We start from the raw sequence: 26,909 nt of genomic DNA on the forward strand, positions 1-26,909 counted from the left end.
ATTGGAATAAATTTCGGGATAATATGAACGGATAGGGTCCGAAGATCCAGCCTCGTTCTGAGTTCGGGGTAGGTGTGTTACGTCATGTTCTGTTACCGGTGTCAGTGCAAAAAATTAACCTTTCAACATTATATTCCTCGTGGAATTGATTATTTTTTTGTTTTAATTCTAATTCTTTCAACTGGTTTAATTTTGAAAAAAAAAATCTATCTTTCAACTGTTTCTTTTTTTTTTTAATTGTAAAAAAAAAAATGGCTATTTGTTTGAACTGTTCAATTTTTTTAAAATGTGATTCTTGGAACTGTTTAATTTTTAAAAAAATATAATTATTTGACCTGTTTATTTTTCTAAAAAAAATGAAATTATTTAAACTGTTTAATCAAAAATATCTGCTTTGAACCATTGAATTTTAAAAAATTCTAAATTCTTTGAACTGTTTAATTTTTTTAAATTCTAAATTTTAATAATTTGCAATTCGCAAATATTCTTAAACAAATAACAGAATTTTACAGGGTTAACTAACCTTGTGGAACTGTTTAATTTTTAAAAAGTTTCTAATTATTTGAACTGTTTAATTGTAAAAAAAAAAAAAAAAAGTCTAATAGTTTTAAATTTTTTAGAATCTGCTTTGAACCGTTAAAAATTTGAATTCTTTGAACTGTTTATTTTTTTAATTCTCATTCTTAAATGTCTATAGTAATAGATAATATATTCAAAGGGTTATTTTTTTGCCTCAACACCGGTCACAGAGTATGACGTAACACACCTTTACCCCAAACTCAGAACGAGGCTGGATCTTCGGATTCTATCCGTTCACATTATCCAAATTTCGTTAAATTTTTTTCCAATTAACCAGTTTAGCGAAAACGAACGAATGTCATAATTGATCTTTTTGGGGCTAAATTTCAATATTGGTTGAGTGATATCATTTTGTCACCTTTTTTTTTTTTTTTTTTTTTTTAAGGAGTTTTTGCTTATCCATTTCCTATCTTTTCCAATTGAATTGTTATCTTTTTTAATTTAGCAATCATTTTAGTAAGCAGACATTGCCAAGGTAGCTGCAAAGATGCTTGGCTCCCTCTACCACACTAGAAAACTATTTGCACCTACCAGTATCTTGTATGTCTACAAGGTCTCCATTCGCTCATGCATAGAGTATTGCTGTCAACACTTTTTGTGTTATTTAATGTTGAACCTGATTATTTCAATAAAAATGCATGTTTGCTGCATTTGAAGTCAGGTAGCCAATATCTTCAGACATCCTGATCTGGTAGTAGCAGATGCTGCATCTATCACTGGTCTCTCCCTCTTAGACAGGTTTCAGAAAAGAGTCTCCAATCTAATAGGTCTCACAGTGTCAACCAAGCTCGAACTCCTGTCTCATCGCCGCAATGTTGCATTCCTGTGACTGTTCTACAAGTCCTTCCATGGAATGTGCTTTGGTACACTCATACACTTGTGCCCTCTTGACTTAAGTACCTCCGATTAACCTGACAAGCAGCAAAATCTCACCCTTCCCTAGACGCTGAAAAGCTTTTTACTCTAATAGTTTCTTCCTTCGGACTGCTAGACTTTGAAATTTTCTCTCTGTTTCCTGCTTCCCTGCCTGTACTAACATGCAGAACTTTAAATTTAATGCAAACAGACCTTTTGCTGCTCAACTCCCTACATAGTGTCCCTGTAGGTATGGTCCTTAATAGTAGACTCTATGTTTAAGTGTAGCAATATGCCCTGTTTGAGGTGAATAAGAGTTTTAAAAAAATTGTAATATAATTGATTTTTCTGAGTTTTTTTATATTTTAACTGTGAGGCAAATAATATTTAATAAAATGTCCTTTTTCAAATACCAGAGACTTTCATTGGATAGTTTGCTGACTTAGCAGACTGAGAGCATGCTTGAGGCGTTTCCATGAAAAGTGATGATTAGGACTATGACATAAGCATATTCTTGTCATTGTTTTGACTCTCGAGTATATATCCAACACGGTTAGACACAATTAATCAACCGAGAACCATATCACTCTACATAAAAACATACCAATGGATATATACGTGAGAATCAAAACAAGGAAAAGAATATGCACTCGTACAGATAAGTCTATTCACAATGGTCTTCACTGTGGCATGTCATTAACAAACAAGGGCTGTTGTGCATAGCAGTCTGTTGCTTCACTTGTAAATTGCTTCTAAATCATTAATAATATTTTAAGTATGATAGTATTAATAACATAATTTAAGTGACTGCTAAATTGAAAGTGACAGACAATTGGTGAAAAAAAAAATCTATAGTGCTTGAACGAACAAGACAAAATACATCGAGTTAATGGTAGGATAAACAGATGATGTCTCATCACATGCACACTTTTGATGATCTTGTACCTGTCTTGCGAATAAATAATTAAAAATGTAATATCTATACTGTCCTCTGGCGGAGAAGGAGAAATCCTTCTAAAGTGAGGCTGTTTTCATTTTTGTCCCCGTGTTGAGTGAGCTGTATTTTTCTCACGTTAATAAGTGACTTTGAACTCTTCTGCAGCATAATCGTGATGATGCGTTGGTTCTCATTAGATCACCGAAGTTGCACAACGATGAGTGTGGTCAGTACCAGATGGATGACCAATTTTGGAATTCCAGGAGTTGTATGTAGTCCTAGTGACAAGGTTGTAAAATCACAAGTCAACCAAGCGAAGAGTCTATCCGGCATGTGTATGCAGTATGATGATATATAGAAATGCAATCTGACTAATGAGGGTTGAGGATATGCGTTGCATGGAAAAAAATAATATGAGAATGATACGATGAGTGTGAATTGTGAGTTTTATAGACAGGCTTAATTCTAATGACCTCAGAGGAAGATTGAATTTGGACAATATAGAGGGGTGTATGCAGAACAGGATATCGCAATGATATGGCTCTGTTGAAAGAATAGATTAGAATTCTTGGGTTAGTAGATGTAGAACAGTTGAAATAGCAGGGTCAGTTCAAAGGAAGAAGTTCAAGGAAAACATGGGAGGAAGTGATGAAAATGAAACCGGGGGGGGGGGGCGGGGTAAATAAAGACCTGGTCAAAGATAGGTTAGTTTGGAAGTCAAGTTCTTAAAGACACCCAACACATGTCAGCATGTGAATGGGATGTTATAAAAATGATGATGATAATGATGATTGTTTTGTTTTCCTCAACAAAAATGTATCTCATCTAAAAATGCCTTTTTTTGCTTTACGTGCACCAATGAGCCATAATACTTGACTTTTGTATTTAAGCAAGACAATACTTTCTATTCGTAAGTTTAAAGACTTCAAAATTACTTTTGAAAAGGGAGAATGCCTCCTACTTTTTAAACAAGAGTGCCTGTTTATTTGCCTCGCCACGAGGGCAAGGTTAGACATAAGGTTGTTTTTTTTTTTTTTTTTTTTGTGGAGGTATCCAATTCTGCATAAAGGGACAGACTGGGTTGGGACACAAATAAAAAACTGCACTGATCAAAAAAGATATCTGCTCCCCTAACTTGGGGACAAAATAAATACTACACTTTGATCCAAGTATAATAAATTATTTTTTTATTTACGAATCTCTTAATGACAAAAATAAATTAAGATTATTGTTGCTATATGTTCCTTTAAATCAACACATATTGAAATTAAATTTAATTTTTTTTTTCGTTTTTTTTTTCTTTTAAGTGATTGTTCCTATCTACTTGCCTCCCCACGAGGGCAGAGTTAGATACAAGGTTGGTTTTTAATGTGGGGAATCCAGCTTCCCAAAAAGGAGCACTCTGGATAGGAACAAAAATAAAATAATTGTCCCAGTCATGAAGGATTTCTCCTCCACTGATCAAGGACAGAAAAGGTGACGTGTAGCATCAGAACAGATACTACACTTTGTTCCTAGTCAAAAGGCCAATAAATCTGTTACACAGATGTTTTAAGTGATTGTTAGCACAAAATATATATCGGCAAAACACAATCTTTTAATATTTGAAAACATAAACGATGCTGTATTTTCGGGTCATTCTAACTTTTTAAAGCAGTTAAGTATTTTTTTTTTTTTTTTTCTTGATCCCCTGACAAAAGGAGGGTGGACCTGTAAATTTACCCTTGTCCGTTCGTCTGTCCACACTTTTCTCAATAACTACGCCTTGGAATTTTTTGAAATTTTGCACAAACATTAAACATGATATGAGTAAAAAAATTAACAGAACGGATTTTCCGGGAAAACTTCGGTTGCCTCTCTAGGGGGGGCCTTTCGGGTTAAAATAACTAAAATTGACACTTTTGTGCATATTAAAAAAAAATTGATGCCTTGGATTTTTCTCAAACTTTCTGAAAAGTTGTAACTAATTGATTTCTATATAATTTTGCTTGTCTATACTTCGCGATAACTCTTGGGTGTGTCCCAGGGGCTCTTTTAGAGCTAATAAAAACACTCCATCTTTGGGACTATTTTACTATATTTGTCTAAAATTTTCTGTGTATGTCTATTTAGCAGTTTTGCATGATGCTGAACTTAAATTCAAATATGTTAAGGCCTTGGGGACTTTGGGGGGCTAAATGGTGGGGGAGCAAATGATGGACTTGGTCATTTCTTTTTTTGCATGGTGCAGAACTCAAATTTGTGACAATCCGGCTTTAGTAGAGTATATTCCAATTCCTGTTGTAGCTGTTTATTTGAACCTGAAATCGTAAAAAATTTGTCAATCATCTCATAAAAATATATAGCAATAACATACTGAACTTTCAAGAGTCTACAGCAATTTGTAAATTCCTGTACAAAAAAAGTCTGGAAACTCATTTAAGGCACCCCGTATTTCTTAATAATTGCCTCCGCACACTTCCTGAAACTTACACAGGTGTTCCTCAGATATTCAGGAGACAAACTTCTCCCATTCTTCTTTAATAGTATCCTTAAGAGAACTGACATTGCTGTGTGATGTTCTATTATTACCCTCAAATATTATAATCCAGAGATTTTAGATCTGGGATAGAAATATCATTTCCGTTTGAAAATCAGTTTCTAAAAAATCGTGTAATGCATGCCAGTATATTAAAACAGACATCAAACTGATAATGATGATGAATGAGGATGCTGACTATTACTTACCTGCCTTTACATGGAGATGGGTATAAGACAGATGAGGTCCAGCCATTACTGAGGATCGTGAACAAATTCACCCTCTTCTTTTAATAGTTATCAATAAAAATTCTCTGTCTGGCATAGAACAAGAACATGACAATAAATAGCCGTCATTTGTAATTTGTTTTGCTTTCCAAAGGAAGTAACTTTGTATGAATAAATACAGAATTAACAGCCATTTGAAAATAATTTTGATCTGGACAAAGTATTTTCTGGAAAGAATTAAATTGAATTATATTTTATTTTTCTTAACAACATGCTGCAATGATGATTAACCAGAATCAAATATGGATTCTGTAGAGAGAAAGCTATCGATGATAAAGATATCATAAAGAGATTGGAATTATTAAAAGGTAATTTTAAAGGTGATTAGAAAAGGTAATATTTACTAACTAGCAGAATGTGTGGAAATTCCAGATTTGTTTTGTGGGTTGTATCTTTGGCTTCATCTTCAGTTTGCTTGGTTTGTAGTCCATATGGTTTGATGGCTTTTTTTTTCTTTAAATAAAGCTCTGTGTTGTGATTGAAAGACACTTTTGTATATGAGATTTGAGGAACATGATGACAATTTCATATGATAATGTAATGCCAATTTTTCTCTTCTCGTTGCCAGTGTTGATTCACATGTTTCTAGATACAGACTGAGGTAATGGCAAATGCTTCTGCTGACAGTCTTAGCACTTGGTGATGGATATTGTTTAACTCTTTGATGTAGGATTTAACAAAACATAAACGAAACAGCAATAATCCAGTTTGAATCTTACTAGTGTTCAGTAGAGTTTCCAAAGCATTTTTTTTTTTTTTGTTTATTATCAGCGCCCCCCCCCCTTCTCATTTTTTATGGACATGGGCTTCTTTAAAGGAATCCATGAATTCATCTAAAAAGAAACACTTTCAATTGCAGAAAAGACGTTATACAAAAACTCTCTATTCGACGAAATGACTGTTTATTACTGGATCTCCTAACAACAACAGTAATAACAACAATTGCAGATCAAATATCTCCAAGACATTCAAGGTTTCTTTTGTTGAAATACTTACTATTGATTACATTAAACATTGGTCGAATATAATTTTGTTAATTGAGGATGGTGGGAAATAGGATCTGGTCATATCAGATGTCAGCTCAACTTCACGTTTACTAGAAACGGATGTGGCATAACATGGCCCAAGGATATAGAGAGGGGAAAGAGAAGTAGCCAGTTCACTTGAAAGTATGCTTGTGAAAATTTGGGGTTTTAGAGATGTCTGGATAGAAAAAATGATTAAGCAGTAATTATCGATCTTTCTTTGTCTACTTCCTTCGGCACCTCATTGAGCAGTGATTTGGAACAACAAAATTAATAAACCACTTCTTGTCTTCAACCGATTGCCTTGTCTTGGTTCCTTTTTTGAGGAATGAACAAATTTGTTTATAGGCGGTGATCTCGATTGGGTTAAATTACGGTAAGGCACAAACGGCCAGCAAGTTATGCTTTAAACGTTCATATATTTTAATTAATTATGATTTAGGAGGCATTAGACCTCAGAGGGGAAGTACATATAATAACTAGCAGGCTGCCCAATGTTGCCCGGTCATATGGTATGCATAAATATTATATTGTAATTCATGCAGATCTTGTATTATAGATCCAATTTTCTATCAATTATACCCAATATATAGTAATTATTTCAAAAGTTATAAAAAGAAAAATATGACTTGAGTGACATCCGCTAGAATTGAAACCAAAACGTTTAGCACTTCAGCCTTAATTGTTATTTATTGCTCCAGTGTAATTACTATCTAAGCTCCTGACAGATGTATATGAATGATTAAAAATTAAGCGAGTTAAAGCAATGAATGTTTAATCTTGTGCATGTGCAAAATTAATAGCAGGAGTAACAGCTTTATTCGATTACTCCTGGCAAGGCCAACTACTTTTTTTTTCAATTTTGACCCCCTTAGCAGCTATTTTTATAGGCTAAAAACAAAATCGAAATTCTTCCACAGGTTCAAATTCCCTATATATTAAATTTCAAGTCCATACACAAAAAATTCAAAGAAGAGTTTAATACAGATTTTCTACACACACACACACACACGCATATATATACACACACACACACACACACACACACACACACACACACACACACACACACACAGGGTGACCCAGAAAAAAACGGGCCCCAACTCTAATTAGGCCTTATTTCTTATTATATTCAAAACATCACATAAAAATCACTAGAGTCTTTGACCTATTTTTCTCCGTTCTACAGCATATGTTCTAGATGGCCTCCATTTAGCTTTTGTATTTTTTGGGGGGTCGTCCTGCGTGTGTGTGTGGGGGGGATATATATATATATATATATATATATATATATATATATATATATGTACATTTGCGTGTGCTTGAACTGTTTTATCCTATGTGCACAAGATCCTGTTAGAAACAAAAATAATGTGAGAAATCATGTTAGAGGGCCGGAAGATGTTCGAGAAGATAATCATGTGGGTGACGTCATGGTCATAACAATGCGAAAATAAATGTGATTACAAAGGAAAAGCAAGTTGGAGTTCTTTTTTACTCTTTGTCTACTTTGCGACTGAGGCTACAATGTGTTGGTTCCTGGATTACAATTACAACTGAAACAAATACTAATTAACATTCTTTATTGTAACCATCTCATTTGTACAATGTGTATGATAGTGCACACAAGGAGCATCTTTTTTCACATATAGAACATAATTCAATGAATATGCTATCGATCCCCTCCCCCTGCATTATCTAGTATGTAAAAGGCTTTATGTCTGTTTGTCTGTCCATTTCCATATTTTCAAACTCTATCTCCTCCGAAACTAAAAGTCGCAGAGTGGCGCTAGGGGCCTCAAATGATTGCATGTTTTTTTTATATACCATTCTTTTATGTGTTTTATTTGGTTAAAATAGTTTTTAAGGGGTCAAAAATGGATCATAATTGAAAAAAATCTTTATACATTTTGTACATTCATCTTAGTGCATTTTTAATCGGTTCATATGCATGTCATGTTGGTGCAGTGGTAACGTCACCAGCTTTGAAAGTTTATAATTTTGCTTTCAGTTTCGATCCTACTTGATGGCACCTAAATACTTTTTTTTATCTTTGAAATCACGACTCTATAATAATATATACACAATCTGGAGGAATTAAAATATCATAATTAAGCATATTCTATGACCAGGCAACCCCCCATCCCTGGTAGTCTTTTATATATATCAATATTTCTATTTTCCATTTCTGGTAAGCTTTATAGTTTGAAAGAAAATGAAGTGGCCGACATAAAACATACATTATATATAATTACTTATATCATTACTTTGTATTAACATTTTCTTTATTTCAGAAATTCTTCAAATTAGACTTTGATTTGTCAAAGAGTTATCATGTAAAACCATGTTATAAGCGATTGAAACAAATACTAACCAACACTCTTTACTGTAAACATCTGACTTGTGCAATGTGGATAGTAGTGCACACAAATATCATCTTTTACACACAATCATGAGTCACATTTTCTGCTTGGTGCAGATTGCAAACCAATGTGACTTTTTTGCCATTCCTTTCGATCCAAATGTTGAGTGATGTCCATTCAAAAATATTTTCTCTCCACCTTCTTGACGTTCCTCTGCCTAGTTGATCATTTAATATGGCCAAAAAGTTTAAGGGTTTTACTTGTGATTTTATCAGATAAAATAGTAGGGAAGTAGTTTGACAGAGGTTGGATATTTTGTATTTTTTGATTAGGTGAAAAAGACATTGCATGACTTTGAAATCTCTCGATGCGATTGTTTAGTCTGTGATACAATCAAGGCCATGTAAAACTACTGGGAAGATATCAATTAAATAAACTTTTAATTTAACAGTTTTCGGCATCCTTTTTTATTATTATTTTAGAATGATACTAGAGAAAACAGAATGTATGTCTACAGCTAAATCACAGTTTAACCTAAACATGAATATTCACAGTAAGCCCGTCAAACAGATCACTCAGTTCATTTATTTAGGGTATAGACTGACTGCATCCAGTGATCACGAGACAATATTGAAATACAGAATCGGATTGGGTTGAGCGGTTTTCCAAAAGCACAGTATCATTCTTTTACACATATAGAACATAATTTCATGGTTATGTTATCGATTCCTTCCAATCCCCATGTATTAATTATATTTTATGCATTAATATTTTTATTTTTCATTTCAGATTAACTTTGGAGTTTGAGAAAAATAAGTGACCGCCACAAATCATAAATGATATAATTACTTTGGATTATCATTTTTCTTCATTAAAGAAATTCTTCAGATATGTTTGCCAAAGCTGTTTTTATGTTTTATGGAAATCGTTAAGAAAAAGGTATGAAGCCACTTAATGTAAGATGATAAAAAAAATACTAATGCAAGGTCAAAACTTAGCTGAGGAGAAGTGTTATGTGGATAGATACCAATCCAGAAAACAGTAACTCTTCCCCCTTTGTCAGAAAAATCGCTCATTAAATATGAGAGCTAAAAGACAAAATACATGTCTGCCAAAAGTAAACCCAAGGTCCACTTTTTACTCTCCTAAATAATAATTATCTTCCTCAAAATAATTTTTTTCCAACTAAAACGAGATTTTCTTAGTTCAAGTTTAAAAAAAAAAAACAATGTTTCCTTGTGGCACGTGCGACAAAGAATTTTCAAAAAATGCGGACCTTCAACGCCACGTTCGAACTCACACAGGCGAAAAACCATTTTCCTGCGAAATTTGCGGCCGGAATTTTTCAACTGATCGAAGTTGGTTGCGGCACAACCGTATCCACACTGGTGAGAAACCGTTCCACTGTGAGATTTGTGGCAAAGCATTCTCGCAGAATGGCAATCTTGTGACGCACCTCCGCACGCACACTGGGGAAAGGCCGTTTGACTGCGAGATCTGCGGGAAGAAATTCGCGCTGAGCAGCGATTTGCTCCGCCACGTGCGCATACACACAGGAGAGAAACCATTCCTGTGTGATGTCTGCCAAAAGGGATTCTCGCAGAATGGCACCCTTCGGCGGCACATGCTTATCCATTCGGGTGAGAAGCCCTATCAGTGCGGAGTCTGCCTGAAAGCATTCAGCCACCATAGTTACTTGCAAAAGCACAAAATCACCCACATCGGACAGAAAGCATACAAATGTGATTTCTGTGAAAAAGAATTTACACGAAAGATCAATCATACACGACATCTGCGTATGCACACTGAAGTAGATTTGTTGTAAGATAATTGCGGGGTGTCTTCAATAAGTTTCCAGACATTTTTGCGTATGGCCACTTTTATTGATAGTATACACATGAAACTCTAATCCTCTTCGAAGTAATCTCCTCCGTCTGCAATGCACTTGTACCATTCCAACAACTTCTGAAAGGCCTTCATGGAAGTCCTTTTGTGTGAGCATGTCAATGACCCTCGTCACAGCCTCTTTCATCTCCTCAATTGTCTCATAACTACAGTCTCTAAGGTTTTCTTTGAACTAATAGAAAATAACCAAAAGTCATAGGGAGCAAGGTCTGGAGTAAAGGGAGGGTGAGGAACTGTCTTGATGCCCATCTTCGTCATAAAGACGTCTTTCCTTCTGATCAACCTTGGAACAAACTTTGTGCAAATCCATCGCATCTTCAGTTCCTCACGAATAATTGTGTGTACAGTTCCCACACTGACATCAAATTGTGCACTTATTGTCTCTATAGACACACAACGGTCCTCATCCATGAAATTCTTTATTTGGCCAATCAACTCTGGTGTTTTGACTTCCTTACTCCTCTCATAGACTCCCTGCCTTCCTTGAATCTCTTATGCCACTTAAAAACTGATGCTTGATTTATGCAAGATATTCTAAAAGCAGTCTGAAGCATTCCACATATTTTTCCAAGTTTGGTTGGTTGTTTTTGTTTTACGGGATATCAACCCTTTTTCGGGTCATTTAATGCTGAATCCAAAGATTTTGAAGAAAAATTTTTTAATAGAATATATTTGTTGTTTTCAAATCAGTTTCTATTTAACCCATAGTGGACCTGGGAGCAATGGTAATTAAAGGGTGGCTCCAAAGCCCGCAAGCTGGGGCCTCACCACTGGATATAGTTTAAGGTCATATCCAGGACCTTTTCCAAGTTTAAAATAAAATTTTATCACAATCCAGATACCAATCCAGAAAACAGTTCTTCTAAAATGCTCTCATATCTAGATTGTAGTTTTAAAATTCAGCAGCAGTCAGGCTTTTGTAGGGTGTATTATAATTTTTGTAGTAGCTGTTCATTTGAACCTGAAGTCATAAAAATTGGTCAGTCATCTCATAAGATGTATAGCAATAACATACTGAATCTTCAAAAGTCTACAGCAATTTTAAATGCCTGTACAAAGATGACTGGAAACTTATTTAAGGCGCCTCGTATTTGTGTGTGTGTGACCAAATTCATCTGTGTTACATGTTTACACACAAACAGGGACAATTTTAACTATTTAAAACGATTTCTTTTGAATCCAACCATCTATATATACGTTTTTACAAAATATATTTACACGTTTCAAAACTAGAGTTGAACAAACATCTGGCGAAAAAAATTTTTTTCTCAAATAGTGTCATATGAACTGCACCATCAAAGAGTGTCATATGAACTGCACCATCAAATAGTGTCATATGAACTGCACCATCAAAGAAAGAAAGATGTATAATAAAAAATAAGAAAAAAAAAAAAAAAGAAAACTAAGCTACTACTCCAGAGTAAATTTTGCAGCTGAAGGGAACATATTTAGCATGACACAGTATTTAAAAATCACTCGGGTGTCTTTCTAAATGTAAACAATACATCAATACATGTGTTAAAATTGATTGCTTGTGAATAATTTCTTTCTGATTTAAAAAAAAGGTTTAAAAAAAAAAAAAAAGTCTATATCTATATCTTACAAAATATATACATATATGTACATTTCAAAATCAGAGTTGAACACATCTGAAGAAAAGATTTCTTTTTCCCCAAATCTTGTTGTATGGACTCTACCATAAAGTGCCACTGAAAGCAAGTAAGCTTTATAATAAAAAAAATAAGGAAAAAATAGAAATAAAAATAATAGAAAAACTTATCTTCACTTTTACCTTCATATTGTCTTGTTTTCAATCTTGTTTCTATTCAACACATTCCTGCATTATAAATTACCTTCTATAAATATCTCTGCCATTATATAAAAGAACTTTGTGTGTGCGTGCATGCGAGTTTGTTCCCTAGGGACTCCTAAATGGCTGTGCTGATTTTTTTTTTTTTTTTTTTTTTTTTTTTAATTCCACGCAAGTGTATTTTATATGTCTGGCAATGTTTTTTAGATAGATTTTGTATCAGAAAGTCTTCAATAAGTATCAATAATCGAAAAAAAAAATCCGATGAATAAAGAAACAAGAAGTTTTATTACCACACAAGCAGAAAGGCCTGGCATATAAAATCAACAGTAGGTTCTTTGATATAACAGGGCACAATCGAAATGTTTCTGTTTAGAACATAATGGAACTATATTACTTCATATTTGTGTTTTACACTTTACTTTAAGCCATTATATAAAAATAATTTTGTAAAATCAACAGTAGATTCTCTACAGTGCAATGTAGACTACAATGTATTATGAACTAACTCACTGTTGGGAGGATTGAAAAATGGGCAATTTTACTGATTTCGATGACAAAATATGGGAGTGTGAAGCATTCATTGATCCTCATTCATTTCCAGGCAGCGTCGGATCTTCCTGCTAGTTTTTTTTTTTTATATATTTATACTTATTTCTTATAAAGAATATATTGTTTTCATTTAAAAATGTTCATCAAAACACAAATAAGTATTCTGATGCAAAATTATGAAAATGAAAAATGTAAAAAAATATCTTAGAATCACAAGAAAATTCCATCAAGAAAATTCCATCGTTCAAAACCTAATAATCAACATAACTAATAATTAAAATTCAAAAATTAATACAGATTGGTAATAATTAGTACCATTATCCCAAGAAAAAAGTTTATTAACTAAAACTGTAAAAAAATAAAAGGGGAAGATGTAGTTTCGATTTATTTTTTAGTATTGATGTTCGGTTTGAATGGATCAAGTGAAGGTCAGTGGATATCTAAAAGTACCAACAAGTTTCTGTAGCGATCGACAACGCAGTTTACTCGTAATTATCAACTGTAAATAGATGTATTAACCATAATTGTCTTAGCCTTTCAGTAATGGATGGGTTTAGAGTATATGTTGAATAAATGAACTGTAAAAAATAAATAGTGTTCATTCTAACACAAACAGTTTTTATCAAGATCGACGACTCTGCTGATTCTATCTTAGAAACAGTTGAATGAAATGTCCTTTTGGACTGAAGAGAATTCAAATAATATGAATAATCAATACTCATCTCCAAAATTCCGAAACATAAGAACAGTATTGTTTTGTTTTGGAATTTTTGAATTCTTCAGACTACTGTTCTCATCTAGCCATTTTATTTGTTGATAGATCAATTACTCAGCATAGAAAATGTGCCAGTTACAGCTTATTATTAATAAATTGATTTATATACATTTTTGCTCTTTTCACATATTCTGACTGTATAGTAAAGATATTTTTGAGTACTTGTAGAGTTCGTGCTATTGTCAGAATCGTCCAAGAGGTTCATGGAAAACACAGGAAACGTGCCAAAACATTGAGTACTTTAATCCTAATGACTAAAATTCATAAAGAAAACATTCGTTTGCTATGATTGGTTTATTATTAAAAAAATCTAAATATTTATCTTGATTAAAAAAAAAAAGAGAAATAAAAATAATGTTTTCTATTAGTTATTAAAAAAATATATTTATTCATGAAACTTCCCTTACAACGAATGTTTATTTTTTCATTGGAATATTAAAGTTCTAAAGTTTCATAAAAATTTTCCAATATTTATTCAGGAATGTTGTTTTCATTTATCAATTCATTTTCCATTGAATTAGCTGATTGTACTGACAGAAATATTTTTCTAGAAAAAATTGGTCAGTGTTTACACAAAAAAATCACAAAACTCAGCACCTTTTAGGCGTTTTCAATTAATGATTCTGACGATAAGACAGTACTTATACTGCATAAGTATCCATTTTGAGGTAAAAAGAATCACATCTTTATTATGTACATCGAAATTTCTACAAAGGAGATAAATGGTTGGTAGTTTAATTTACATATGCCATATTATTGAATTGGGATGAAAAACTAAGCAAATTTTATGCTTTTCGGTTTTCGACAACTATTTATTTTTTAAAAGCAACAAAATTAAAATATTTGGTCATGTTAAATATTTCATTTCGACTTACCGATGAAGTGTCCCTTTTGATTAATACTTATGTACTTTCAGTTTAATTTTTAATCTTTAAATAAACAAAATAGTCATTACTTTGAAATGTCTCTTTTTCAAAAGTTTTTTTTTTATAAAATGTTAGAATCAAAATACAGTTTTTAGTCTTTACTTTTAAACGTGTTTTTGATTTGAAATTTTTAAATACATTAATTCCAGAATTTCATAGTTTTTAAAGTTTTCATAAAAATTTCTTTACTTTTTAAATGTTTTTTTTTAATTTGAAAATTAAAAATACATTAATTCCAGAATTTTTCCTAAATTTTATAAAAGCTGGCAAGACTTTTTGCTAAAGAGAAAGCAGAAATCAACAAGAAATAAATGTATTGAACATAACCAAATATTTTAATGGAGAAGAGTTATTCCGAGCTTAATTTTATGTTTTATTTATGTTTGATAATGTAAGAAACATCGAGTGACATTAGATATGTCCCTGCTAAATCCGTTCCTTTCAGCAGCCAGCATAATTGTGATGTCGAACCAACAATCTTGGTCTATTTCTTTGGCAGCATTACTTAGTTTTCCAGGGTTCTATATAAAGAAACTCTAAGGTATGCTGAAAATACTTCTGAGAAAGAACTGTAAAATGAAAAATAAACCAGTAAGATTAAATTGCAGCATTTGTTGATAATAAATTGTTTTTACTTATTTATTGTAACAAAAAGATGTAAAGTTGTCTGACTTCGATTCTCATTCCTTTAATATTTAAATGTCTGACACTGGCTCCTAAATTTTTGAAATGTCCAACTTCGACTTGAACATTCAAAACTTGATGAAAACAGGGCTGTCAAGAATGTAGTTGACGGATTCAAATGTCGAATTTTAAAAGGCCTGGTTTTAACCTAAATCTCAACAATGCAATTAGTCTGCTATTCTACTTAGGACGACTATAAACACCTGTTTTAGTTCTGAAACTGTATTGTCCAGTCAAAATGTAGCTAAACCTCAAGCAAATGGCTAACAAAGGTTTTTAACTTGTGTATTGGGCATGAATAACCTCTCTTTCAGTTAAAAATGTTTACCATGCTGCCTTCTATGAACACTGGATGTAGAATCACAAACCAATAGTGCATGGATAAAAAGAATATTGAAACAGACCACATCTCCCAAAGATTTCCTCATCTCTTTCATGTTCTAAACTTTCACACTTATTGCACTTTGGTTGTTGCATGAAGTTGTTGCAACCATCATCTCTATTGGTATGATAACATAGAAGGACCAGTGTCATCTGCTATCAAAATAGTTTCTCCTGTCTGTGTCAGTTTTAGAGCAGTCAATCAATATGTCAGTGCCTCCAGATGTATGGAATACTTTACAACCTGCTTCCTTCAAACTCTTTCCCAGCAAGTTGATGAACAATTGTTTGTTTTGTTAATTAGCAAGGAAAACAATCTTTTTTTAATTTGAACACCATTAAAAGGGTCAATGACACATTAACACCAACAGAGCCCCTGGTGAGTCACATCTTTAATGGATGGATCACTTTCATACCCATCAAAGACAATGCATGCTTTTCCATATCGAGTTATGACATATCTGCGCTATTAGGCACAGATCTCAAAATGTGTGACCTTTTTGCCACTGGAAGCGTTGAAGTAGTGATCTACCATCTAAGAGACACTGTGGATCTGAAGACTGGGGACCTGGTTGTACAGGGAAGTCAGTTCCCATTTTGCGTCTGCCAAGTCAATTTTCTTTTGCCTCTCGTGGCAGTCCGGAATAATCAAAAAGTGCAGGTGGTTAACCACAAAGCTCATACTGGAAATGTTCTTGCTGAGTCGAGGATTCATTGGTAGATAGCACACAGTCTCTAGAATAGAAGTTGTGGATCAGTCTCAACCACTTCATCTTTGCTAAGCAAAACTTTTAATCCAAGTGTAATTGCCTGATCTTTTTTTTTTTTTTTTAAGTGTACTTGTGGACATTTTCTCCAACCATTGAAGCTATGATTGCCTCTCCTATGGAGTTTTCTCTGCCAACATCCACCTTTTTGTCTCAGTTACTCCATTTGAAATGCTGTGACAGGACAGATCTTCCGTGAAAGGGTTATATGTCGAGAAACGCAAGGAGCTTCCATGTATCTCTCACATCTAGCTCTTTTCTTGCTGAGGTAGCCTCATTAGTGTCATAATGAATGCCTGCTAGTTCTTGCATTGTAAACGATTTCAGCACACACTGACAGTGATAGCATCCAAACCAATCGTTGAATTTTGTCCATTGCTCTGCCATGAGTAAGAACTCCAAAGTAACCAGATCTGTCGACAGTAGTGATCACTCCGTCTAATCACATGGAATCCTTCAGAAAATTTCTGGTACACTTCAGGATGACTTTTCGACAGCCCCCTCCATTTTCTGCAAGTACAAGTAGGCCAACTTTGCATATGTCCGACTGCAGCAAATATTGGCAGCATTTTCCTTACAGCATTAAGGTGCAATTCTCAGTTCCTGGTGCTCTCTGCCTTGATAAACAATTGCAGGATCTTCACCATATCAAGGTATTGAATCCACAATTTTGCTGGTCAACCATCGCATCCTTCATAGAGTTTCTGCGCCATGAACAAGAGCAGCACTTATTTCAAATTTCTGGACTTCCGAGTAAGATGAAGAGAAGCCATGCTTATTCAGAGTCAATTAAGAACTTTGATCCAAATTGGTCGTGCATTTCCACTGCTAAATGAAACTGCAAAGGTGTAAGGAGAATTTTGGGTCTAACAGCCTGCATTATTGCTTGACCTATTGATGCAAGTTTAAAAGCATTGTCTTTGTCTACAAATATCTTCTGAGAAAGATCAAGTGTTTTAGGAACATATTAAAGAATCGCATCCTTTCAAGATTAAAACTCTTACTTTTCAAGTCTTCTATTCGACAGGAAAATGAGTACCACTTGAAATCTCAAAAAAAAAAAAAAAAAAAAAATTATTTTATTTTTAAATTGGAGTTGTGGATGTTTGGAGAGAGAATTTCTTTATTGCAGTGCTGACTGGATTGAACAACTTTGAATCAACACAATAAACTCAAAACTTATGGCCACTGCAGTGAACGCACATGTGCATGCTCTTATAGATATACTATATATTCTTTATATATTTATTTTTTATAGTCTTTATTTTAAAGAGGAAGTCTTGTGAATTTAATGTTCTATTTTGTATTTTTTTTAAATAAATAAAATTCAAAAACTGATAAAAAGTGATACATGAAGTCAGTCGGTCAAACCCTTGACTAACTACTGAAATTTTACATTTCGACTGATTCTTTTATTCAATTTTACCATCATCGATTAAAATTTAAAGGAGTTGCCTCCCCTGCAAAACAAAATTTTTCTATAGTAGTCCGAACTTTAATCAAGTTGGATTTGAGAGGAAGGGAAATAATATATGTACTTATAGACCTTGGGAGTTGGAGGCGATAATTATGAATAACTTATGACTTCTATCCAGTCATGGCTGATGGAATGCAGGCAAGCTACCTCATGGTTTGTGTAATTGTGTACAAATTCTTCAGGTTCAATATAAAAATTCCAGAGATAAATTGCACCTTAAAAGTCAGGTTACATCGGCTGAAACATTGTGAAAATAACATCCAAGATGAAAACAGTAGTCTGCTTAATCCAAATGAAATAAATTAACCAAAAAAAAAAAATTTAGTTTAATTTGAATCTTAAGAATGCTAAACAATCAACTACAATCCGAATTAGTTTTTAACTAAAAAAAAACAAAAAAAACTAAAATGAAGAGCTATGAAAACGGGAGTGGTACCATTAAAACGTGCGTCCTTTTGTGCTGTAGAATTTATTTTTCTACATAGTCACCACCATTCTCAATCCACTTTTGTCAGCCTCTTTTCATGCCTTGGTTGTAAAAGTCCGGAGCATGCTTTGTCACTCAGATCTTTGCTACCACTCTGAAATCTACGAACCCAGATCCTAATTGTGCTGACATCAACTGCATCGGCTTTGTGAATGTTTAACAGGCACCGGTGAATGTTGATTGGTTTATTTTCTGCGTAGAGAAATTCAATGACACCTCTCTGCTTCTGACGCACGTCCATGACAGGAGTTGTTTTCTTAGAGCATCACACCGTCAATATTTGCAACAGAGATGAAACTTTCAGGTCATGAATGCAAGTTCATTCATCACAACAATGCCATCTTCAACCCCCCCCCTGATCTGTTCAGGTAGAATAAAAACCCCGAGGAGGCATTACTTTTGGAACGTCCTTCATATTGAAATAAAGAAACGGAAATTTTCAACTGATTCGTACAAACCTGATAAAAATAGTAATGACACAATGCAGCTTTATAAAAATAAGTCTTTATTTGCTGTATTTAAACACATACAAAATAAAGTATTTGCAAATATGTTCTCAAGTTAAGGTCAAATAATTCACAGACTAAATATAGACAGATTTGTATATTGCACTGAATCCCTTTAGTTGCTCTGGTATCCAGTCTGTCTATGCTACCATTTAGCATAATTATCTTGAAAGATTTTAAATGTTGAACCTGAATAGCATTTAAGCTGACAGATCGCTTTGTTTTGTGTTTACCACGTTTTTCCCCTAAATTAGGGTACATTGTTCCATTTTCTTTACAAAATTATTTCAGATAGGCACATTCTTTACTAATGCTTTAAAAAGAAAAATCAGTTCATGTAATTAATACAAAAAAAAACTATTTTCATTCTCAGATAAAGGATTACATATTGTCTTACATAAATATTAGCATATTTATTTCTTAATATTAGTTGATTATCATATTTGTAGGCATACATTTTCCAATTATGTCAACTATTTAAAGTGTTATTTTATTAGAATATGGTAAGCAGCCACATTGCAAATGGTAGCACACTGCTTTTAAGCTTTAAAAATGTAAATTAGAATGTGTTTATGGACAAAAGTTAAGTAATTTATGTGAATGATATTCAATCATTTTAAAATAATAATTGGATGTTTATTTTAATCAATGAAAATTTATTTTATCCAATATATTTAGGAGATTTCTAGAGTTAAATTAGGGCTGAATAAAGCAAGTTACTACCCTTGATCATGTTTGCAATTATTAGGTTGGTGCAAAAATGATGTCGTTTTTGGACGTTCAACTTCATGTCAAAAACATTTTTGCAACAACCTAATAATTCTCTTTGACTATAAATGTGCTTTTTCACTAAGCCAATGCGTTATGTTACAAATCGATTGCAACAAAAGCAAAACTAAAGAATTGATATATGAAGCTTCAATATAATTTAAGGCTTTTTTTTTTTTTACAAAACGGTATAGAATTGTTAGAAATGTTTGAATCAGTATATCACAGTAGAACATTTTTTGAAAAACTAAGATAAAACAGAGTTTCTAAAAAAAAAATAAAACAGATTCATCACGATTGGCTACTGAAAGTTGCCAACATTCCATATTTTTTCATTGTTTTTTAACAGATCAAAACAGCTGCAATCTCAACTATGGCATGTATGCATTCCATTATTCTAGTCAACTATGGCATGTATGCATTCCATTATTCTAGTCAACTATGGCATGTATGCATTCCATTATTCTAGTCAACTATGGCATGTATGCATTCCATTATTCTAGTCAACTATGGCATGAATAATCTATGCATTCCATAATTCTGGATCGACTTTGAATTTAATGATAAAATTATTCAGTTGGCATCTGTAAACAAATAAATACAACAAACATATAATATTCACCGAACATGGACGGTCATTATTCTAGTATATACACGTGCATATAGTTTGTGTGAAATTCAATATTGAAACAGAATAGATGTTATCTAAAAATTAATGGGCGCTTTATAGTAATTGGAACTTGTTTCTTTGAAAATATGCTTTATATATTTAATTTCATGATAGAAATTCTTTCATACTTAGTATAAGGAGAAAAAATTAGTTACTTGTCTTTTTTAATACTCTTGCATTTCTGGTAAAGATTAACCTGTTTTATTCATTTCATACGTTGCCCGGGGTTGAGTGAGACATGTGGAAATATATACTAGCAGAAGACCCAGCATCGCCCAGGACTGAATGAGACGTGTGGAAATATATAGTAGCAGAAGACCCAGCACCACCCAGGATTAAATAGGGTTTGCGGAAATATATACTAATTGAAGGGCTGGCATCGCTCAGGATTAAAGCAATCTTTAATATCGGTCTGGGTTAGCATAAGAAAATTAAATCAATTTATTTTTTCGTTTTTTTTTTTTTGTTGATGTTGTTTTTTGTCTTTATTATCAAAGTAAAGGATTTGAGAGAGAAAAAATTAAGCAAGATAATTTTTCCCTTTCATAATATTTCTTGGTGGTGCAAAATTAATGTTGTTTTTATATTATCAGTGAATGTCAAAAAACATTATTTGTGCACCAACCTAATTGTTGTATTATTTACATGTGCTGATGATTAGTGATTAACTAGAACGCTGAGAGACTGGAATGAAACGCGTTTATTTTCTAGTCTTACAAACCGGAACTGCTTGGCGGTGAGCCCGAAACCGGAAGTAGGGTTATGGGAGAGGAGTGGGAGGAAGACTGGATGGGGGTATTACTATTGGTTCTACAACCTAATAACACATGTTTTATTCAAAAGTTAAAAGCACTCACAAATAGACAAACCAGTCTTAAACAGTTGAAACATTAACCCGATCGACTTCAATAACAACAGTCAGCTCTTTCTTTGCTATCAACAATGCACGTGTTAAATAACTTTTCTTTTTTCTTTGCTATCAACAATGCACGTGTTAAATAACTTTTCTTTTTTCTAATCTCTTCTGAAATCAACAACGGATATGATTTTTTGCTCACTGCCTTCTTGGACAATACCATTTTTTGCTTGGCATGTTCATGTGACAAACGTCATAAGTTTCTTTGTTCATTTTTGTTTTCAAAATATTTTCTCCTCCCTCCTCCCTTGCAGGCGATCTGGGTTTCAAATCTGCATCCTGCCAATCGATATTTTATTGCAACTACTGTAGCAGAAACAAATGGGACTTTTTTCTTTTAACGAATCAATGCCTCTTCCCTATGCTATTTGGCCACATATTGACCAATCAGGGGTACGACGCATTGATCCTTCCTATCCCCAAAGGAAATCGGCCAGCATCCGGTTGGAAGAAGAACAACTCGTTCTTACTGAGAGAGCCACCAAACAGAATGGACCTCCCTTTTCTTCTCTCTCTCCACTTCGGTATCGACGATTCCACAGGGAATAACTACCGCGACACCACCAGGTAGCTGGAGTCCAGCTTTTGACAAGGAACATATTATATTCTCATTAATAAACCTTTGCTGTGTTACCTTTTATGAAGTTGTTGTGTTCGTCATTTCAGAGGCTTGTATTGAATTGTTTATTTTCTTAGGGTGTGCCCTAAAAGCATACAAACACCTAAACTACATATACATATATTAACACACACACACACACACGCACAAAAAAAAAATTAAAAATATGGGTAACTTTATTAAAAAAAAAAAGAAAATTCAACAAAATTAATTTGTTTCTGAATTTTGGAGACGAGGATTGATGACTTGAATTATTCAGACTATTGTTCTTATTTTGAGTGTTACGCTTTAGCCGCAATGGCCCAATGGTATAACGGAAGGTTCAGTCGTCCGTGCGAGTGATATTAAAACTAGAATTGCGAATCACTTCAGACTTCTACCCAGCCATGGCTGATGGAACAAGAGCATTTATCCTCATGGATTAAAGAGTTCTATTTGAAATTCCATATAGATTCCAGCATAGAGTGCGACAAGATACACCTAAAGAAGGTCGGAGGTTACAGACATTGTGAGAATAACAGTGAAATAAGAACATTAGTCTGCACCATCCAAATAATACCAGATTAATTTACATGTAATTTTTGGAAATTGCAGTTGTTAAAAACAGAAGCAAAAGCACAAACGTTAGGTGAGATTATGGCCTCGGGTTTTTATGAAAAGACAGGCGCATATTGGGGGTTGAGAACCAACTTTATTTACTACCAACAATTTGTATTAGGAGAGGTAAAGTGTTCGTAGGATGGAATGTGATTTAACAAAGGAGATGAATGTTCGTAAAATGTTTGTAGGTATGTATGAATTGACAAGGAATGAATGTTCGTAAACTGTTTGTAGGTGTGTATGAATTGACAAGGAATGAATGTTCGTAAAATGTTTGTAGGTATGTATGAATTGACAAAGAATGAATGTTTGTAAAATGTTTGTAGGTATGTATGAATTGACAAGGAATGAATGTTCGTAAACTGTTTGTAGGTGTGTATGAATTGACAAGGAATGAATGTTCGTAAAATGTTTGTAGGTATGTATGAATTGACAAGGAATGAATGTTCGTAAAATGTAACTTATCTTTTGGACGATGGAGAGGGTTCGGGTAGGCCGGTCATCCTGCTGTCGGTGATGCGTGTCCTGGCTTGTAACTGGAAAGCAAGTCTCTTCTTTCATCAGCGCTAGCAGCCCGGCGTCTTCGTCTTCTTTCTCCTCCTCTCTTCTTTGGTTTTTGTGAATTAGGCATTGTTTAGAATTGAAGGTGTTTGGCCCATAACATGAGAGTGTAGTCGACTTCAGTTCACTGGTGCCTTATTTCTTTTTCATCTCTTTAGGTCGGGTGGGAGAGTCTGCCATGCGTTCACTGATGCAGCAGTGCGAATCTCCTTCTCCCCCCTTTGGTTCCCTCAAATCCCTCGTTTTTATAGTGGCAGACTGGCTCCCAGCGACTGTGATATTTGAGGTGTTTATTTTAGGCGCGGAGCTCTGCCATTGGTTGATAATTATTTTGTGGTTATCTTATTTTTTTCTTTTCAAGTGAAAGCGATGCGTGGAACCATGTGCAAACGATGATTTTTTATTTTGTCTCTCATGGTAGATGCGTTAACATCCGGTTCGCTGCTAATTCTCATGTTCCCACAAGATATTCAGTTTACAGTGTGCAGCTGCACAATATTATAGAAAGTTTATCCAATCACCTTTTGAATAAATTCAAGTATAGTTTTGTTGTATTGTGTTTCGTATGGATACGAAACTTCTCAATAGCACTCTCCCTGATGAAGCACTAGCTCTGTATACTACTCCAGTAGTGTCCACCATGTTATAGTGTTGATGTCGGACCCGACGTATCATTCTTTTATGCTAATAAAAACCTTATTTAAAGGGTATACAGTATTTGTTTTACTTCCAACAATTTTATTAGCACAAAAGGGTTAAAAAAAGTAAAAGATTTTAAAAATGGATCGTGTCCTGGAGCCTTCTCGATTGGACGTAAACCCTAATTCATCTAATGCCAAGCGAGAGTTTAAGCATTGGCTTGTTACGTTCAAATATTTTTTAGTGGTACTACCCCAGGAAAATCTCAACAAGTTGTCGGTCCTGATGAATTTTATTTCACCGGATATTTTCGAATATGTCAGTGATTACAGAAATTATGAAGAAGCCTGTCTCAAACTGGAGGAACTCTTTATCAAACCAAAAAACGAGATATACGCACGGCACTTACTCGCCACGAGGTATTAGCAACCAGGAGAAAGTCTGGACGAGTATCTTTGAGCATTACGAGTCCTTAGCAAGGACTGCAATTTTAGGGACGTCAGCGCGGCGATATATGCTAATGAATCGATTCGGGGTGCCTTTATTGCCGGAATTCAGTCCCATACCATTTGTTAGCGTTTGTTGGAAAATAAAACGCTTGACCTGGACACTATATTTGACCAGGCCCAAGCGCTGGACAATGCAACGAGGAATATGGAATCATATTCACCAGCACGATACCAGGAACCAAACGCTATAGCCCTCAGGAAGGAAGAGACATTGGACTTGGATTTTAATCAAATAAACCTAAATGTGGCTAAATCAGAAATTAAATGTTGGAATTGTGGAAATTATAAACACCCAAAATCACGATGTCCAGCGAAATCGAGTGTTTGTCATCGATGTAAATGGATCGGGCATTTTGCAAAATGCTGCAAATCAAATAATACTACTCAATGAACTTCTGCCTCTGTCCATTAACCAACCTTAGCCTCTATAAGTTCGAGTTCGGCAGTTCCATCATCCCTACAGAGATCCAACGTAGAAATCCACATTTTGGGTCAGCCATTAAGAGCCCTAATGGACAGTGGTAGCTCTGACAGTTTTATTCATACCAAAGTAGCTGAGGATCTGGATTTAAAAATAACAGATTCAGACTTTCAGAGTTTCAACGGCATCGTCTGACCTCTCATCCAAAGTGGTAGGTGCTTGTTTTCCTTCCATACTTTTTAACAAACGTATGTATGCCAACTAGAAACTGTAAGTTTTAAATAACCTTTGTTGTGATGTGATTCTCGGACTGGATTTTCAAAGTAAACATGAAAATGTTACCTTCAAGTACAGTGGGAGTTCAACTCCTATTGAGGTTTGTGCACTCGCTGTGGCTTCGGTGGAACCGCCTGAATTTTTTGCTAATATAAATAAGAACTGCAAACCAGTTGCCACCAAGTCTAGACGTTATAGATCAAGTGATAGCAAGTTCATTGACTCAGAAGTTAAGCGCCTTTTAAAGGAGGGGATCATTGAAACCTCAAACTCCCCCTGGAGAGCACAAGTGGTCGTGGTTAAATCCGATAATCACAAAAAGAGAATGGTCATTGATTATTCTGAGACTGTGAATAAGTACACAAGCCTTGACGCCTAACCCCTGCCCTGGCTGGATGACGTAGTGAATAAGGTTGCTCAGTATAATGTATTCAGCACAATCAACATGAAAAATGCGTATCACCAGATTCCCATCAATGAGAATGACAAACTCTTCACTGCTTTTGAAGCTAACTTCGGTTTGTATCAGTTCACCCGAATGTGGGGTTACAAATGGAGTTGCTTGTTTTCAACAAATTGTCAATGAAATTATTAGTTCTGAGGACTTACATGACACCTTTGGATACCTGGACAATATTTTCATCTGTGGAAAGGATCAGGAGCAACACGATGAGAATCTGGCAAAATTTATCAAAGTAACAGAAAATGGAAAATTACGTACAATAAAGAAAAGTGTGTTTTCTATGAATGAACCGAGTTCCATGGGAGTCATTGGACTCAACGGTCAAATTAAACCCGACCCCGAGAAGTTGAAGCCTTTAAAAGAACTCCCTTATCCAACTGACGGCAAATCACTCAAGCGAGCCCTGGGTTTTTTCTCATATTATTCAAAGTGGATCCATAGGTATTCTGATAAGATTCAATCTCTTATTAAGACCAATTTATTTCCCCTTAATCAGGAAACTCGAAATGCATTTGACAGTCTAAAGCTAAATATTGAATCAGTTGTAATAAAAACTATCGACGAGAATGCTCCCCTTGAGTTGGAGACTGATGCCTCTGATTGTCCTCTTTCTGGAGTCCTCAACCAAAATGGTAGACCAATTGTTTTTTTCTCACAAACTCTACACGGCTCCGAACTAAACCATCCAGCTGTTGAAAAGGAAGTGGCTGCCATTATAGAAGCAGTTAGATATTGGCGCCATTACCTCTTGGGGAAGCACTTCAAACTTATTACTGATCAGAAATCAGTAAAATTTGTTTGCGACCAAAATCACCATAGTCGAATAAAAAACGATAAATTGTTCCATTGTAGATTGGAGCTTTCATGCTTCAATTTCGACATTATCTATCGCCCTGGTGAGAATAATCTTGTAGCTGACGCATTGACACGTGCTTCTTGCGCTACTGTGAATAGTAGCAACAACCTCCTCAATTTGCATCGATCCTTGTGCCATCCTGGGATTACAAGGATGATGGTCTTCATAAGGAGTAGAAACCTCCCTTACTTTCTTGAGGATATTCGGCAGATGACAAAGGACTGTATTGTTTGCAACAAGTGCAAACCAAGATTTTTCCGCCCTGTTGATGGGCATTTAATCAAATCAATTCAACCTTTCGAGAGGTTGAACCTCAATTTTAAAGGACCCCTACCTTCATCTACCCCAAGTAAGTATATGTTGGTATTAGTTGATGAATACAGACGCTTCCCATTTGTATACTCTTTTAAAGACACAAGTACCCAGAGTGTACTGCAATCTTGCTCCCACCTGTTTTCTATATTTGGCATGCCAACCCAAGTTCATTCAGATAACAGGAGTTGTTTCAAGAGTGCTGAGTACAAGAATTATATGCACGGCAAAGGGATCTCCACTAACTACAGCACTCCATATCACCCACAGGGAATGGTTAAGTGGAGCGAATGAATGGAACAGTGTAGAAAACTATTTCATTAGCATTGGAAGACAAAGGTTTGCTGACTGAACACTGGGAAGAGGTTTTAGCAGACTCCCTCCATTCCATTCGGTCTTTGATATCCACAGCCATAAATGAGACACCTCATGAGCACCTGTTTAAACACCCAAGAAGATCAGTGT

The 26,909-nt window shown here is 34.5% G+C and overlaps 2 protein-coding genes across 2 annotated transcripts in view; one reads left to right on the top strand and one right to left on the bottom strand.

Annotated features, from left to right (window-relative positions):
* The window catches only part of LOC145242229 (uncharacterized), a 15,771-nt gene extending 637 nt beyond the window's left edge, over positions 1–15,134 (top strand). Inside the window, exon 2 of the mRNA XM_080105227.1 lies at positions 9,354–15,134. Within this exon, the coding sequence (XP_079961353.1) occupies positions 9,793–10,389 (597 nt within the window). The 5' untranslated portion in view covers positions 9,354–9,792 and the 3' untranslated portion in view covers positions 10,390–15,134. The remainder of the gene's footprint in view (positions 1–9,353) is intronic.
* Positions 1–26,909, bottom strand: part of LOC145242782 (uncharacterized) — a 213,163-nt gene that overhangs the window by 68,628 nt on the left and 117,626 nt on the right. The gene's annotated exons all lie outside the window — the stretch shown is intronic.

Source organism: Euprymna scolopes, chromosome 21 (genome assembly GCF_053919585.1).
Source record: "Euprymna scolopes isolate OS-2025 chromosome 21, ASM5391958v1, whole genome shotgun sequence".
Taxonomy (NCBI): domain Eukaryota; kingdom Metazoa; phylum Mollusca; class Cephalopoda; order Sepiida; family Sepiolidae; genus Euprymna; species Euprymna scolopes.